Source organism: Protobothrops mucrosquamatus, unplaced genomic scaffold, assembly GCF_001527695.2.
Source record: "Protobothrops mucrosquamatus isolate PMUCROS unplaced genomic scaffold, P.Mucros_1.0 scaffold616, whole genome shotgun sequence".
Lineage (NCBI taxonomy): Eukaryota > Metazoa > Chordata > Lepidosauria > Squamata > Viperidae > Protobothrops > Protobothrops mucrosquamatus.
This window is the reverse complement of record NW_015386912.1, coordinates 115,576-133,751: the sequence shown is the minus strand read 5'-3', so window position 1 is coordinate 133,751 and position 18,176 is coordinate 115,576. Positions and strand designations below refer to the sequence as shown.

The window sequence follows — 18,176 nt, the reverse complement described above, 5'->3', positions numbered from 1 at the left end:
CAGGAAAGGATATAATCTAGTTTATAATGAAACTGATCAAGCAAAAGTTTTCGATAATAGAAAGTGCTATCCTTGAAATAATAATAATAGTAATAGTAATAGTAATAATAATAATAATAATAATAATAATAATAATAATAATAGTAATAGTAATAGTAATAATAATGTAATGTAAGCAAGAACTGGTGGGATCATAAAATAGAGAAAGTCATAGAAAGTGATAAAATTAAACTGCTCTGGGACTGCAACATAACACCCCAGACTTTAACAATTGTCGTTAAGAAAGACAAAAAAGTCTGGATAGTGGACGTGGCAGTGCCTGGAGACAGCAGAATAGACGAGAAAGAACTGGAGAAGATAACAAAATACAAAGACCTACAAATAGAAATAGAAAGACTGTGGCAAAGGCAAGCAAGGGTAGTACCAATAGTAATAGGCGCCTTGGGTACAATCCCAAAACAACTGGAGCACCACTTGAACACCATTGGCATTGACAAATTCACCATCAGTCAATTGCAAAAGGCGGTCTTGCTAGGAACTGCTTCCATCCTGCGACGATATCTGTAATACCATCAAACATCCACATCTGCCTATCCCAGGTCCTTGGTAAGGACTCGATAGGTAGACAAAAATACCAAATCCAGTCTGAACATCTGGCTGACTGTGCGATGATCAATAATAAATAAATAAATAAATAAATAAATAAATAAATAAATAAATAATATAGGTCCTTAGTAAGGACTCGATAGGTAGACAAAAATGCCAAATCCAGTCTGAACATCTGGCTGACTGTGCGATTAATAATAATAATAATAATAATAATAATAATAATAATAATAATAATAATAATAAAAACTATGCAAGCCCCAGAAAGGAGGAATACAAGTTAAAAGAGGCAGAATCTCAATGCTTAGAAGGCAGCATGTACCTCTTTCGTCCTTGCAACAGCTGAGTATAGCAGACAGCCAAGATTTTATCAGTGTCAGAGCCAATCTTGTAATATCTGTCTAATCTACCAGTCCCATCTCATTCATGATGATAAGAAACCGGCATGTAATAGGACTAAGTGGTAGCTCTCGTTATGAAACCTGACGCTTGAGTATTTACCTTACCCATCCGTCGGTTTAGGGCTGCATAGGATCACTGGATCCCCTGATTTGTGGCTGGCATCACATTATTTCAATGGGCGGTTTGACTTGTTAGGTGGCGGCATTTCATAGCAGGACTGGTTCGGTTGGGTGACTTCTTTATGTGCTCATGTGACTCTAGTTTCAACTTAACAATCAAACTTAATAAGGTTTGCAAACCTCCCTGTTGATCTGCACCAGGATTATAATGACTCTGAATTTGATGGAAGATAATTTGTTTCCTGGGCTAAAGAAGTGGACATAATGTGCAGGTCCATTTTGTAACTGCTCCTATTTCTGATTTTTACAATCCCTGAGAGATTGGAGTTGACTACCGAGTTAAATTCATTACCAAATAACCTGTCAACACTGCTAACATCAAATGTTCTTGCTTTGACAACATATGGTTAGACGCAGCCATTTCCCTTTACTTTATGTTTTACTCTTAGAACTAGAATTAGATGATACTGGGGGGAGGGGGAGGAATGTGGTTGGGAGTTTAGTTAGACCAAACAATAATGTATAATGGTGGGAACCAAGGTTCTTTGTAATAAGAGATGATAAGACATGGAGGGTTGTAGAACTGGTGGGGAAGCCAGCATTTCAAACTAACTGGAGAATGTGATTTATGACTGTTAGTCAGAGGAGGCAATTGTGCTTTGATACTATGTGCTTAGGGGAGGGGAAGCCAGATTTTGGTTTGGACTATGTGTGTCGATGTGTTGCTACTTGAATAAAGATTCTTTAAGGTAAACAATGCCTTGAAGTTCTTTGAAGAGTTTCATCTGTCGGAACCATGACATAACCATTGGTAACAGTTGTGCCTATGATGCACTTCAGTGGGCATAAATTTTAGGAGCATGAGACCACATAAGATCTGGTTCACTTACCATGTTTCCCTGAAAATAAGACCGGGTGTTGTTATTATTATTTTTTGGACCAGAAGACCCATTAGGTCTTACTTTCAGGGGATGTTTTATTTTGCGGCTGCCTGCCCGCTCCCTCACACCATCTGCTTGCCCACGGCCACAACGGCTTACAGGGCTTCTCAGGGCAGATGCACTTTTTGTCCAGACAGAGAAATGATGGAAACTGGAAGCTCCATCTGCTTGCAAATGGGGTGCTTTGAAATAGAGCTAATCCAGTCTCCGTTGGAGCTAATTTACTCCGTTCCCCAGCGCCCCATAGGCACCCAAACACTTTTCTTCCAGAGGGAGACTGGAAGCTTTATCTGCTTGCAAATGGGGTGCTTTGAAATGGAGCTAATCCAGTCTCCGTTATTTCTCTGTCCAGGCGAAAAGTGTTTGGGTGCCTATGGGGCGCTTGGAAACAGAGCAATTTGCTCCGTTCCCAAGTGCCCCATAGGTGCCCAAACACTTTTCTCCCAGAGGGGGACTGGAAGCTTTGTCTGCTTGCAAATGGGGTGCTTTGAAACAGAATACAGTTTGCCAAGCTCTCTTTAACTTTAAACTTTCTTTGCTCAGGAAGGAAAATGGTTCAAAATGGTTGTCTTAGATTTCGACTTCTAACCCAATGGGTCCTTGGTGGTAGCTGGAGTCCTTTTGACAGATGCCCTCTGTAGTACTTTTACTGCTCACTCCAAATAACTCGTGGTTTTAAATAGTAATAATTATCTTATACGCTCTGCAGAATGGATCAGAGATGACTTTTAATGACCATGTTGACTTTAAGAATTGTAGTATTTATTCTGAAGTTGTACTTTAAAAATAAAGCCCTCTCCCATTCGTATATGTATTTTGAATGAGATCGATAGAGCCTGAGGAAGGTATTTTTTTTCTTGTTTGAAAGGTTTTTCAGGGTTACTTTTGCAGTGTATGTAAAATTATAACATTGTGCCAGTGGTGGGATTCAAATATGTGAACAACCGGTTCTCTGTGTGGATGCCGCTTCCAGAAGTCCATTCTGGGCCTGGGCAACAAAAAAAATTAGCTATTGGTTCTGCCGAAGTGGTGCAAACTGGCTGAATCCCACCACTGCATTGTACCCAATGAGGAAATGGTGTCTAAGTGAAATGGATGAAGAAGACAGAAATGGGGAAAGCCTGATGACCTGGAACCAAGGACCGCCCTTCCCCCTGTATCCTGCTATGTACTCTAGTCTGCCCCTCATCTTTCCCTATGGAGGCTTTGGCCAAACTTCTTGAGAAACTCAAAGGGAAGGCGAAAAACCCAACCCAACTTCCTTGAGACCTTCAATGGACTTGAGCTTCAAATGTCTTGAGGGACTCGGTTTTAAAATTGCAGGGTTCAGTCTTATGTAAGGGCACAGGTCTTCCGATTACTCCGAGGGGGAAGAAGATAAGTTAGAGAAAGTGATCGAGTTGGTTGACCTGGGAAATTTATAGCCTTGCCTGAAAAGATCCAGAGTGGTTGGAGTTAGCTTTCTTTGAAGTCACTTTGCTTTCCTGCTGTGGTTGTAAAATCCTATCTGCTACAAATGCAATTGCTTACTGCGCAAATTCTGATCTCTGCTGGAGTTGTAACTCGACTACCTGTGCAATGTTTTTTTTTTTTAAATATATCCTTTTAATTGAGATGGGTTGCCATCTAGGCGTGTAGAATTTTAGTCGAGTCCGGCTGGCTGATGGTCAACATCATCTTCTAGTACCTTTTGCATAAATGTGTTTCTTGATGCAGCTGCAGCTTGGATAAATGCAGCTCAATGCTTCCTTCTCTCTCCATGCAGACATAAGCCTCCAAGATGACCCCCACGAACTTCAGGAGGAGGATTGCTGTTTTTCTTGTCTTAAACGAAAACAGAAATGCAGGCTAACTATTCATAAGAACACCAGATGTTTCCCTTGATTTATCTGTTTCTTTTTCATTCCTACATGTGGCAGTATCTATGCTATACCTTCAAGACCCTCCAGGCATCTACCGAGATGACTTTTCTCCCTCTCCAACACTTTTGTTGCTTTTCAGTAGTTTGGTGCTTTGCTCAGACTTTCCTTAAGCCAAACGAACGATTGTCTCCTTCCTGATTACACTAATTACATAGAATTATTTGTATTTTTCCGTGAGGTATAACGGTATAGTTGCCAAACATGTGACAAGTTAATAGATGCAAATAAATAAAAAAACCTTATACCCTGACAGCATTTCCCCATACGTTACGCTTTCTCCCCTCAGCTGCACACGAGAAATAAATCTGTCCTTCAGACCGGGGGGGTTTAAAAGTTGAGCCCCCTCTGAGATGGTTGAGGTGGCAACTTTGGTCTTCTGGGATCGGATCAGGCAGGCCTGTAAAATGTGAAATGAGGGTGAATTGCCTTTTATTTTCATAATGATTGGCGCTTTATATCCCAACTCGATAGTACTGAACGGCTCGGGCCTCTTCTTCACAAAGTTAAAAATAACCCAACAAAAGCACAAATTACAGTAAAAATAATACAGAAAAGTCCATATGACCAGAATGGAATTTCAAATGATGCTAGACCGATACCTATGTTGTTTCTGAAAAACCACATTTTAAACAACTCTCCTACAATGTGGCAATCTAGTTGTTCAATACTAGTCTCCCTAGCAAATTGAAGACTTCACTTCTTGCTTCAGAACTCCACTGTACATTGTGTTTGAGTGCAAACTCTGTGGAAACAACTGAGCCCTTTCCACAATATCAGGAAAAGTTATTGGATGTGGCTTTCCCCAATGGAGGGAAGATGCAAGGAAGATCACATAGACAATATATTGCTATGAAAAGATATAATTGACATAAGTTTATGGAATTAAGGCCAAAGGACTGTGGCGAAGGAAGGTAGAAGGGAAGGAGACAGGCGTTGGTAAGATGCAGTGATTGGGGGGTGGCAGCAAAGAAAACCAAAGAGAAAGAAAGTTAAGACAGACATCATTTAGGAGGGATGCAGTGTGGCAAGGTGAAACAAGCAAGACCTTGATGGGTTGCTTTCCCCCACAAATTACAAAGAATTGTGTGTACTTCACTTTAACTTCTCAAGGTATAAAAGTGGGATTGTCAAATGTGGCTTGATGGCTAAGATGTTACATTAAAACAAAAATCTGGGACCTGCAAAGCATTTTCTTTCTCTGTCCCTCCTCACACCTGCATGGAGAGCTCAAAAATAAGCCCAGCATTACTGGGATTTATATCCAATTTCATTAAAATAATGAAAAAGAATGAAAATAAAAACTACACAACAAACTGACAAATCTGTAATAACTAAGGCAATACAAAAAATCATTCCCCAGATATAACAAGAGTGGGGTTTGGACTGATGCTACACCCACACCCTCGATTAAAAAGACAGATTCTACAGTTTTATCTCAACAACAAAATAGATCATTACAGTATCTGGAGAGCCAAAAGCAATGGAGAGCATTGCTGCAAGGATCAGAGCAGAGTATAGGCACCATATTAAGAATATCCGGCGGGTAAGCTGGCGGCAAGGAAAAGTAACAGTGCACCAAAGTCAACGAAGGGAACAAAAGCATAAGATGGATTATAAACTAAGAAAACAAAGAGTGGCAAGTTGAGAGAGTCAATGCCCAGTGGTGGCAGTGCTGGAATTGAAGCATGTAGGCAATGAGAACATCAGAGTTAGAGAAGATATGGCGGGTACGCTGGGAGCAAGGGAAAGCAATGGCAGCACCAAGGTCAAGGAAGGGAACAAAAGCATCAGAGGGTGGTAGTGCCAGAATTGAGATACACAGGACCTCTGAAGATCAGAACAAGAGAAGATGTAGTGGGTAGGCTGGCAGCAAAGAAAAGCAATGATGGTACCAAAATCAAGGAATGGAACGAAAGCATCAGATCGACTGTACACGAAAAATACAAGGAGTCGCAAGTTCAGAGCATCAATGCCCAGTGGTGACAGTGCCCGAATGAAGGCACACCGGCAATGAGAAGCTGAGAGCTAGAGAAGATACGGTGGGTATGCTGGTGGCAAGGAAAAACAATGGTGACACCAAAGTCAAGGAAGGGAATGAAAGCATCAGAGGGTGGTAGTGCCAGAATTGAGGCATGCAGGCCATCAGATGATTAGAACAAGAGAAGATACGGCGGGTAAACTGGCGGCAAGGAAAAGCAATAGCGGCACCAAAGTCAAGGAAGGGAACTAAAGAAGGACTACACTTAACAAAGAGTGGCAAGATCAGAGAGTCAATGCCCAGTAGTGGCAGTGCTGGAATTGAGGCATGTAGGCAATGAGAACATCATAGTTAGAGACGATACAGTGGGTACGCTAGCGGCAAGGGAAAACAATGGCGGCACCAAAGTCAAGGAAGGGAACAAAAGGCAGACTACAGATTGCAGCCTCTTGCCATATCTCCAAGCTCCACTCTGTTCTCTGCTCTCCTCCATCTCAATTGTTCTGGGTACCCAGACAATAATGGAAAGAAGCAAATTCTTCATCGGGCATGTCGAAGCTCTTTCTCAGGTATTCTTCATAGCAGCAGCAACATTCAGATAACTCCATCTGCAACAACGTAGGGGACCCCTTTCCTTCATCCAAGAAACATGCAGGTGTAATGTCTTCTGAGCAGGATGACTTCAGCTGGATACATTTACTCTGCAAATTATACAAAACAGCACAAATAAGTAAAAACAAAAGTTATTCTCAAGAAGGTACAACTTGGGGAACTGCACTAGCCTCCTGGGCTCTGCCTCTCCATAGGACACCAAATGATGCAGTGTCCTGGTGGGAAAAGACAAGCTTGCTATGGGTTTGAGGGGCCGGTATTTACATCACCAGTCCAGTGGTGCCCATTAAGAAATGTGACTCAAAGCAGCCGCTCCTTACCTCTAAACTCCAAGCTTTCACTGTCCCACCGTCATCTTGGTATTTCTGTTTTCCAAAAGGCAGGCTGATGAAAGGTCTTCGCAGAAGGGCTCTACTTGCATGCATCGAGCAGCCTAACTCTAGAAAGTGGGAGAAACAGGTGGTTACAGACTGATTCTTGTCCCAAAAGAGGGCTAAAGACAAATGCAAAACAGCTACTGAAGTTGACTCTATGCTCAGAAAAACAGTGTGAACCGAATAGGACCCAAAATATTGGAACAATCCTGTGTTTCATCAGCCACTGGCTTGCTGCAAAGCTAGCAACTACCTGCCCCATCTCTCCTTTGTTTTGGATTCTGCTGCTAAGATGGCCCCTGGAGGTCTTTCTAAATCTCTCCTCTGGCCAAAAACTAAAGCATCAGGCCTATCAGACCGTGCAACAGGACCCTGGAGAGCAGCTCTTTATCCAACCCTCAGAGGATTTAAGAATAGGGTAATCCTACATCTCTTTGACTGAGCTTCAGTCTGAAACTTATCCCAAAGCTTAATTTGAACTAATTTCAATGGCATAAATTTGCTCCAATTTTCAATTGATATTTTTTTTTTATCAAAGTAAGCACCTTGATGATTACAAAAACAAAAGTACTGGTGCTGCAGACACACACTGTTATGGCTACATTTCTCTGTTTTTTATGCTACAATTGTGGGCAACAATTAACCTTACAGTGATTTTCAAAGTTTAGGTTATATTTATTCCTATTTAGTACACCAAGGTTTAAGGTATAATCTATGTTTATAGTTATTTCTAATTTTACGTTTGTACATTTCTAAATTGCTTTATGTCTATCCAGCTTTTGTTTCTTCTACCATCTAAGTGCCTCAAAAAACACTTAACATGTAATCTATAAATAACAATGCAATTAAAATTGCTCTTAAAATTACAGAAGAGAATCATTCAGAAATCAAAAGCTCGGCAAAAGAGATGCATTCCTACCTTGTCCCTAAATACCTGGAAAGTGAGTCCCATGAGCATCACCTGGCAGGTACACCAAAGGGCCCTTTGCAGTAGACTGCAAAATTCTGGACCTGGGGTATGGGAAGAACATTTCAAAAGGTCCATCCTGCTATTTCATACCAAAACTGCAATATTTAGAGTGGTGTCAAATCACAACCTCCCACCGTATTTCCCACTGCCTGTTGCAACTTTTAGTTGGTTCCCAACCTTATTCAATTTCCATCCCCCATCACTTTAAAAAGAAAACGCCTGAACCTCAGTGAAACTGGCAAAGAAAGAAAAAAAAAACAACCCCAAAATTCCCCATTGACAACTTATCCGGTTTCCTGAGTTCCTTTGTAACAGCCTGCAGGACAGGTCAGCATCCAAATGACTGAAGCTCTCAGCCAGCAGGCTTTTATAGGATTGGCCCCACCCTTCTGCCTGGACCACACCCATTAGATCAGTGAATGCAGCTGTGACTGGGGAAAATTGGCAAAATTGCAAGCCAGACTCTGCAAAGACTCAAGTCTCCTGTTGCCTGGAGTGACCCACTTTTTCTTCTGGTATGTCTGAGCAGAGGGCAGGCTGTTTCTTGTAATCTGGAGAAAAAGGCAAGGACTCTCCTGTCCTTCCTCACTTTGGACAAAGGTCTACAAAGTTTTGCAAAGTGAGATGGGCATCAAACAAATCTAATAAATAAATACATTCCATTAGTTCCAGCTTCCTTTGTCGCATCCATTTCATCCATACTTTAAATAATAGTGAATGCAGCTGTGACTGGGGGAAATTGGCAAAATTGCAAGCCAGACTCTGCAAAGACTTAAGTCTCATGTTGATCCAAAAGACCCATTAGGGCGTATTTTCAGTGATGTCTTATTTTTTCATGTACAGGAGGCAGTGAATTCATGGAGGCTGCGAAGCAGCAAGATGGAGGCAGAGGCATGGGGGAGGGGAGGAGTTGCTGCCACCCACATCTGCTGCGATTGAAAGGTGAAGCATCACTCCCTGTTTTAAGCTCCATCTTTCACTTGTGTTTTGGAGCTATCCTGTTGCATTGGCAAGCAGTGTTGCTACCGCTTGGTTTCAGTGACCATGGATTCTTCCTTCCTGCAGAGTGGTTGGAAACTCTGCTCCTTCCTTCCTGCCACTACGCAGTGAACGCTGGTCCCCACTTTCTTGCCGTCCTGCATCGCCCCATGTCTCCCTTCTCTGGTCTGGAAATGGTAGCTCCATTTTCTGCCGCTTCTCCTCCTAGTGTTGTGTCCTTCCTTTGTTTGGAAGGACACTAAGTTCTGGGAAAACTGTGCCAGCTGGAGCTGGGCAAGGAAGGCCAGGCTCCCCCTCCCTTTGAGATTTTGCATGGAGAAGCGGACCTGCTTCCTGCAGGGTTGACCTCGGCACCCGCTTTGGTTGGCAAACACAAGAGCTTTTCTTTTCTTTAAAATTGCCCCCTCCCCTTTGTGTCAGATGAGACCAATTAAATTAGAACTGTGAGGCTAGAGGTTTCCTCAAAGAACATGTTTATTGGTTAACAAAGTATCAGCACAATCAAAAGTGAAATCAAGTCTGAAATTCACTCCAAAGAGTTACACTATTACAAAGTTAAACTTTGCAGCCCAGTGCTATGCAATCAGCTACTCTTCCCAATAAAATAGATTGATGAGCTTTCTAACAGAATGCTCAAACCGCCCCCCGTCTAATCGGCAGGTGACCTTGGTTCCCACGGGACAAAGAATTGTTTAGACTGGCAGAAATTTCCCGCTCCCCCTCCCATTCTTGTGACAACCCAGAACGAGCAAGATGGCTGCAGCCAGTTTTGTTGTACAGTTGATACTTTGCTTTTCTGCCTTAAAACACAGAGCAGACATATTTTTCTCCTGATTAGCTGAGGAGAGCTATAGTTTTTGTAAGAAGCTGAGTATATGCGTGAGTCTAGCCCCCTTGGAATGGGCCGAGCCTGCAGGAAGTGGATCCACTCCTCCATGCAAAGGGAACAAAATGCAGGCGACACTTGAGGGACAAAGATTGGCAAGATCAGAGAGTCAATGTCCCATGGTGGCAGTGCCAGAATTGAGGCACGCAGGCCCTGGGAATATCAGAACAAGAGAAGAAACAGAGGGTAAGCTGGCAGCAAGGAAAAGCAGTGGCACTGTCACCACTCTCTGATCTTGCCACTCTTTGTCTCTTAAGTGTAGTCTGCGTTTTGTTCCCTTCCTTGAGTTTGGTGCCGCTATTGCTTTAACTTGCCACCAGTGTACCCACCGTATCTTCTGTAGTTCTGATGTTCCCAGTGCCCACATTCCTCAATTCCAGCACTGCCACCAATGGGCACTGACTCTCTGAACTTGCCACTCTTCGTCTTTTTAGTGTATAATCCACCTGATTTTGGTACCATCATTGCTTTTCCTTGCCGCCAGCTTACCTGCCGTATCTTCTCTAGCTTTCATGTTCTCATTCCTTGCGTGCCTCCATTGTGGCACTGCCACCACTGGGCATGGACTCTCTGATCAATGGTGGCAGTGCTGGAATTGAGCACATAGGCAATGAGAACATCAGAGCTAGAGAAGATACGGCAGGTAAGCTGGTGGCAAGGAAAAGCAATGGCGGCACCAAAGTTAAGGAAGTGAATGAAAGCATCAGAGGGTGGTAGTGCCGGAATCGAGGCACGCAGGGCCTCTGAAGATCAGAACAAGAGAAGATGCAGCGGGTATGCTGGTGGCAAGGGAAAGCAATGGCAGCACAGAGCAGACACATTTTCCTCCTTATCAGCTGAAGATAGCTATGGGTTTTGGAAGAAGCTGAGTGTATATTTCAATCCAGCCCCTTAGCAAGGGCTGGCCCTGCAGTAAGGGTATCCACTCCTCCATACAAAACCTCAACAGCTTTGCAGATCCCTCGGAGAAAGGGAGCCTGGCCTTCCTTGCCCAGCTCCAGCTGGCATAGTTTTCCCAGAGCTTAGCGTCCTTCCATACAAATGAGGAACACAACAGCAGGAAGAGAATTTGCAGGAAACGTGGCTGTCATTTCCAGAACAGAGAAGGGAGACATGGGGCAATGCAGGGTAGTGAGAAAGTGGGGACCAGCGATTGTTGTGAGGTGGAAAGAAAGAAGGAGCAGAGTTTCCAACAAACCTGCAGGAAGGGAGAATGCATGGTCACTGAAACCAAGCTGTAGGAACAGTCATTGTCAATGCAACAGGATGGCCCCAAAACATCAGTGAAAGGTGAAGCTTAAAGCAGGGAGCGATGCTTCACCGTTGAATTGCAGGAGAGATGGGTGGTGGCAACTCCTCTCCTCCCCCTGTGCCTCTGCTTCCACCTATTGCTGGTGCTGCCACCCCACCTGCGACAGCCCCATCAAACCAAAAGGGCGGGGAGTCCTGATTCTGAAGTGGTAGCTTGGACTCTGTAGCCCATGCAGTGTAGGTGTGTCTGAGCACAACAATCGCTGGTCCGGCCCTCCAAGCAGCAGGTGGAGGCAGAGATGTGGGGGGTGGGGTGGGCCGGGAGGCACACGATCTGGCTTGCTGGATGTGCTGGGAGACTGCGCGGTTGCCTGCCCCATCCCAGTCACAGCAGCCGTGGGCAAAGAGAGACGGTCTTTCAGGGCAGCAGGGCCATGCCATGGGGTCCCGGCGCCCTGGGAGCTAAAGGGCCAGGCCCAAGAGATTTGGCAAGGCTCCTCCACTGAATCAGGCCCTGGTGCCCTCCCGCTCCATCAGAGACCCCTGGATCCCCCGTAGTCCCACCCAGGCCCCCACAGGTGCCCCAATGCAAGTGACGTGAACTGGTCATGCCCACCTGCCACCTCCCCCCCAGGGCAGTCACCCCCGCTCAACTACTTGTCTTGCCTCTGGGGCTTATTTTTGGGGTAGGGCTTATATTAGGAGCACCCTAAAAATCATGGTAGGGCTTATTTTTTGGTTGGGTCTTATTTTCGGGGAAACACAGTATAATTTATCTTTTCCATTTCCTCCACTAAGGCTCCAATCTCTAATCTTCTTTAAATACTATGTCCACTGAATCAGCTTTGTAAGTAGTGACACAATGACCTGTTACCTTACGAGCTTGCTGAATTTCCCTGGATAAATTCCTGCAAGTCAGACTCTGCAAACTGTAGCAAACTGTAGATTCTTAGATCAGATAGAGAAGCCTCCAATTGAATCAGTGGTGTGTAGCACAATTAGTCCAGAAAAAAAATTGAGCCACGTGCTCCCATATTAATGTTTATTGGATTGTATAATGTTTATTGGATTGTATTATTATTAGGGTAGGGAAAACAAACATGTTTTAAGTATGTGATTGAAAGGATAATGTAGGTTAGTTGACACCAGCACCTTAACTGTGCTTTGGAATGGTTGGAAACTGATCAAAGAGAGAAGCAACTTGGAATTAAGGAGAAAGTTCCTGACAGTGAGGACAATCAACCAGTGGGACAGCTTGCCTCTAGAAATCGTGGGCACTCCATCACTGGAGATTTTTAAGAAGAGGCTAGCCAGTCACTTATGTGAGATGGTATAGGTTCTCCTACTTGACCAGGGGCCTGGACTAGAAGACCTCCAAGGTCCCTTCCAGCTCCATTCTATTCTATAACCTGCTCCAAAAGTCACCCAGTGGGCTTCATACCTAAGGCAAAACTGGAACTCATGATTTCTAGCCTGATGCCTTCACCACTATACAAAACTGGCTCTCTCTACTACAGCGGACAATAGAAAAACCATAGAAGCTTTCTGTTTAGAACAAATGGCAATTCTATTATTTTTAATTATTTTTGTGCCTTAAGTCAGTGTGGACTCCTGGTGACTGCCTGGACAAGTCTCTGCAAAATTTTCCAAAATGGTTTGCCGTTGCCCGCTGAGAGAGAATAATTGGGTCAGGGTCACCCAGCTGGCATCATGCTCAAGGTAGGACTAGAATTCACAATCTCCAAGTTTCTCGCCTGATCCCTGAACCACTACACTAGACTGGTTCTCATATATTATGGTTCATCGCCCAGTCAGCCAGAGGTTTAGGCTGGATAATTGTTATTGTACAACTTGTTGAACTTATTAGTGCATGCACGTTCTGTGCTATGTTTAACCCTAGCTGTTTGAATAAACCATGTTTTCCTGGGTTCTAAGGGACAAACCACAACGAGGGTGCTTTATTTACCACATGTTATCCCACAGCAAAGCAAACAGCATTGCGATTGGGAAGGGTTAAAAAAAAATGGGTCTACTGCCATCCTGTGGTTCAGTGTTGCTCAATGCCCTCCATACAATCAGCCTATCCTGTCTGGCAGGTTGCTCTAAAAGGTACAACACACACCGCGCTTGGAAGAAAAGGACAATACAGCACAAACAGTAGGACAATAGTAAAGAACAGGACGGAAAACGGAAGAGCCAGGGTAGTGTACTGCTTCTAATATTGTATAGGACCGAGGAGACCCAGGTTCAAGTTCAACCCTCCTTTAGTCCTAGAAGCCCCCCTGCCTCACCCCGGCCAACCTCACGGGGCGAAGGTTGTGGCTGTAAAATGATCCGTAGATAAAACGGAGCTCTTGAGAGGAAAGTCAGGGTTGAAGTCGATTCCTCCAAAGTTTCCAGGGGTCCTCAACCTTGGCAACTTTAAGACTTGTGGACTTCAACTCCCAGAATTCCTCAGCCAGCAAAGCTGGCTGAGGAATTCTGGGAGTTGAAGTCCACAAGTCTTAAAGTTGCCAAGGTTGAGGACCCCTGCTCCAAACAGAGAAACGAGAAGATCCTTGTAGAATCGCGTGTTGTTTTCTAGCCCACTCTGGCGGCCAAAAGGCTGAAAGAAACGAGGCGAGGCTGATTCCTGAACGTCCGTGGAGCTCTCTACGGCGGGGGGGGTCGACTAAGTGCCTCGCTCGCCCACCGTCTTCTGGCACTGCCTTGTCCTCCCACCCGGCGGCTGCTTTGAGCTCGGGACTCGCTCTACCACAATCGTCGCTGCCTTGCCGGTTTCCAGGTTCCGGGGAATGGGAGGGGGTGGGAAGTTGCTCCCGGGCTTTTCCAGCTGAATGCTTCTGGGCTCGGGGCCAAGGGTTCTCCTGGCGGCAGCCTTGGCGGCGCTTTCCCCACTTTTGCGTCTCCAGAAGAGGGAAGGTGCGAAAGCAACGAGCGTGTGTGTGCGCGCGCTCCTGATCCCTCTCGCTCTTTGTGTGTGTGTGTGTGTGTGTGTGTGTGTGTGTGTGAGAGAGAGAGAGAGAGAGAGAAAGAGAGAGCAGGAAGCCAAGAGCGAGAAGATCCTGGTGGCTCCCGGGCGTGCCAGCGAAACATTTTTTGCAAGGAGCACGCGCCGACCGGATCGCAACTTCAAACCAAAAAGGATCGGGCTCGTGCGCTTTCTTACCGCTCTCGCCCGATGGTCCCGTTTCGCTGCTATCCTAACAGCGTCGCGTGTGATCCCCGAAGGTTGCGGGCTCCGCTGCGCCCAGAATTCTCAATGAGGACCAGGCACCGGACATGAAGGTAAGCGTAGGGGAGAAGCCCCGATTCCTGCTTTCCACGCCCGGATTTAGGAACTCCGGCACAACTCCGGTTAAACCAGCTGTAAGAGAAAGGGGGGATAAAGAACTGGTGGCACCTGATCGTCCAACGCTTCAAAAGTTGGTAGAAGAAAATACCGGATAGGAATGGAAAGGAAAAGGAGTGTTCTCAAAGCAATGTGTTCGGGTCAGATTTTTAGGTCAACTCTCTCATTTAATATCACAACGTGGACTTCAGGCAAACCATTCTTCTGTTGAGTTCCTTTCCTCTCTCCCTCAATGAAGGCTGTGGCTGCCTTTGCTGAAATCATAGAAGTAAGAAGTTTTGACTGCTCTGAAGTGCAATAAAATACCATGCATGGGTATATATATATATATATATATATATGTATGTATGTATGTATGTATGTATGTATGTATGTATGTATGTATGTATGTATGTATGTATGTATATGTATATGTATATGTATATGTATATGTATATGTATATGTATATGTATATGTATATATATATGTATATATATGTATATATATATGTATATGGGTATATATATGTATATGTATATATGTGTATATATGTATATGTATATGTGTATATGTGTGTGTGTGTGTGTGTGTGTGTGTATGTGTGTGCAATCCTCGACTTACAACAGTTTGAAGTTACAATGGCATTGGAAAAAGGGACCTATGACCATTGTTCACACTTATGACCATTGCAGCATCCACATGGTCATGTGATTTACATTTGGATGCTTGGCAACTGGTTCATATTTATGATGGTTACAGCATCGGGGGGGGGGTGTGTGTCATCTGATCCCCTTCTGAGACCTTCTGACAAGCTAAGTCAATGGGGAAGCCAGATTCACTTAACAACCGTATTACTGACTTAACAACTGCAGTGATTCACTTAATCAATGTGGCAAGAAAAATAGTAAAATGGGGCAAAACTCGCTGAACAAATTTCTCACTTAGCGACCTAAATTCTGGGCTCAGTTGCGGGTCGTGAGTCGAAGAGTACCTGTCTACTTGTGATAATGACACTGCTCTTTCGAGAACAACATCGTCCTAGGCTGACAGGATGGGAAGAAGGGAATTGTCCCTGTTTTCTTTTTAAATAGCTTTTTTTTTTCTTGTTCTCAAAGGTGGCCTGGAGTGGGCAAGGAAGGTGGAATGTCGAACTTCCACCCGGTGAGCTTGCAGACTTGTCCCAGTTCTCCACGGGACTCGTGGATCCGGTCCCTGAAAGAAACCTCCTCTACGAGCTTTGGAAAAAAATGCACTTGTTCCGTAGCTGCAGCTATCGGATCCAGCTGGAGGGACAGATGACCAGTGCCCCGAGGATCCAGGGCATCCGATGGGTAAGTAAGAATGCTTGGTGGTTGCAGACAGTTGGGTTGGTTCTATTTTATGGGAGCTATTGGCCAACCTGCCTAGGCTTGGAGGCTAGCAAGCTTGGCCCTGGAGAGAGGAGACCACTTAGAGACCCAAGGATTGTAGGTCAAAGAAAAGCGTGATGGATATGTCGATGTAGTCACAAGGAGCTTCTCCTCTCCAGAGGTAGGAATATTGGTGCAGCTAAGATAAATCACTCATTTGTTATTATGCCTGTGAGTCAAGAGTGCTGATAAGAGCAGGGCGAAGGGATCCGTGTGCTTTCGCTTTCAAGCAGGATGTGAAATCTTTTTTACATCACCAGAATCTGAGTGTGCATTTTATTTTAGCACACAGGCCTAACAAATATTCCTTGTGTGTCCTGAGAAAGTTTACATCTTGTCCCTGTTGTTGGGGAAGAGGGCTATGGTTGATTTTTTTTAAAAAAAAATTCCTTATTTTTAATATTGCTGTTCTTAACAGAAATGTATTGGCGGTTCTGTTGTTTCTTTTTGCTTTCTAAGAACGACGCAATTGAGTGACTGGCCAAAGTTGTCCCATGCATGGGCTTTTGTTTATCCCTTATGGTAAAAACCTGCCTGCTACCAGGGAGTTCAGGCTTACCTGAGTCGATTCTCAGAACATCAGACAGTGTACAGGTGATCCTTGACTTATGGCCACAACTGAGTCCAAAATTTCTGTTGTTAAGTGAGAAATTTGCTAAGTGAGTTGTGCCTCATTTTGCGACTTTTCCAGCCACAGTTGTTAAGTGAACTACTGTAGTTACTTATGTTGGTTACATGGTTGTTAAGTGACTCTGGCTTCCCCATTGACTTTGCTCGTCCAAATACATTCAAAATGCTTGCTTCTGATCAGCATTCTACAAGAATAATCTGGCGCCTTCCCCAACTCCTGATCACAATGGAAAATATCCCTCCCTCATCAGAGATACCTCAGGTGATTAGCATCTCTGTACACTTAACACAACTTTTGGAGCTTTTGCTCCATCTGTGGTTAGGGCTACTCTCAGCAATTTTTGATGAGTGAGACGATTCTCACGGTCTGGCTTGCTAATCCAAGCTCTTGCTTTTGATCTTGTCTGTTGAAATCTATTAGCACTGGCTTCATGATGCTCGTGGCTGTTGCTGGGTTCCATTTGGTGGTTTCAACCAGATGTGGGGCAGATAGCCTGGGCCCTGGTTGCCAAAATGAGCTGGAGAGCTTGCAGATAGAACATGTAAAAGGGCGTCGCTTTTACATGTTCCCTGAATTCAGCTTTTGAATTTTCAAACACTGATTGCTGGCTTTATTCTCCACCCTTTGGCAGTGGCTATATATTCTTTCAGCTCCCAGGTAGATGGCAGCAATTAGAGTCTGTCTCACTAACTGGGGTCACACCTTGGTGGGAATCGTTATGTGGTTTGGTTCGGGTTCACCTGTTGCCTGCAGGAACCCAGCCACTGTGGCTCAGTTAGTAAAAAACCTGATGAAAAATTAGGACTTAGCAAACGTGTAAATAAGATCCGCCTTTATTTTATCGCTCCTTTCTTATTGCCACAAAATTCTTTTTATTACGGATCTTTTCGGGGAAAGTCACCTAAAACCTTAAACTTAGGGAAAGACAAAAAGGGAAGAGCTACCATCTCCTATTTGAGAATGGCTGAGGGGGGGGGGATGCGTCCTTCCTACTCTTGAAAAAAATATGGTCTAATCCAATATTTCTCAACTTCTGCAACTTTAGGATTTATGGATGCCAACTCCTAGAATCCCATGCTGACTGGGGAATTCTGGGAGTTGAAGTCCACCCAATTTAAAGTTGCAAAAGTTGAGAAACGTTGATGGGACCAACCGGTCAGCATTGTCATTAAGCTAAAATAGCAGTTTGAGTTCCTTAGTCACCAAAAGGGAACAAATAAACAAACCCAAAAAAGCCTGTTCCTTTGCTTCTAAAAGCAGGATGTGCAAGCACCCACGTCTGCCTGGAAGCTATCTTTTCCGAAAATACTAGCTTTTTTTTAGAATCCAAGGAGTACTTAGGAGTGCAAAAAAAAAAAAAAGCACTTGGTACAAGCTCAGAGTAAGTGGTTTTCTTTCTAATTATTTCCTAAGGTTAGGAAGTGTTCTGGGATTTGAACCTTAGTATTAAAAGGGAGAAAAGAACAATGTATTCCAGGAGTTAAATGTGATTCAAATTAGGGCTGGAGGACGTAAGCCAGCGAAGAGATCCTCGGACTCTTGAGTTGGAGGATTTTGTTCGACAAAGCGTCTTCATTTCCCTGATTAAAGAGCTGCACACTCACTATCACCCCCATTCCAAGGAAGGCAGCTTTCCCCAGGGAACTCCTGGCTTTTTTCTTTAGTCTAAGGAAGGGCGATACCAAGGAATAGCCAAACATAGCTTGGAAGAAAAGGACAGGCTCCTGGTTTGGCTTCCTGCCTA

At 44.3% G+C, this 18,176-nt stretch overlaps 1 protein-coding gene across 1 annotated transcript in view; it reads left to right on the top strand.

Annotated features, from left to right (window-relative positions):
• The first annotated feature begins 14,160 nt into the window (after positions 1-14,160).
• RAPGEF3 (Rap guanine nucleotide exchange factor 3) overlaps positions 14,161-18,176 on the top strand; it is a 59,333-nt gene continuing 55,317 nt past the window's right edge. Inside the window, exons 1-2 of the mRNA XM_015817649.1 lie at positions 14,161-14,348; positions 15,508-15,723. Coding sequence (XP_015673135.1) covers positions 14,343-14,348; positions 15,508-15,723 — 222 coding nt within the window. The 5' untranslated portion in view covers positions 14,161-14,342. The remainder of the gene's footprint in view (positions 14,349-15,507; positions 15,724-18,176) is intronic.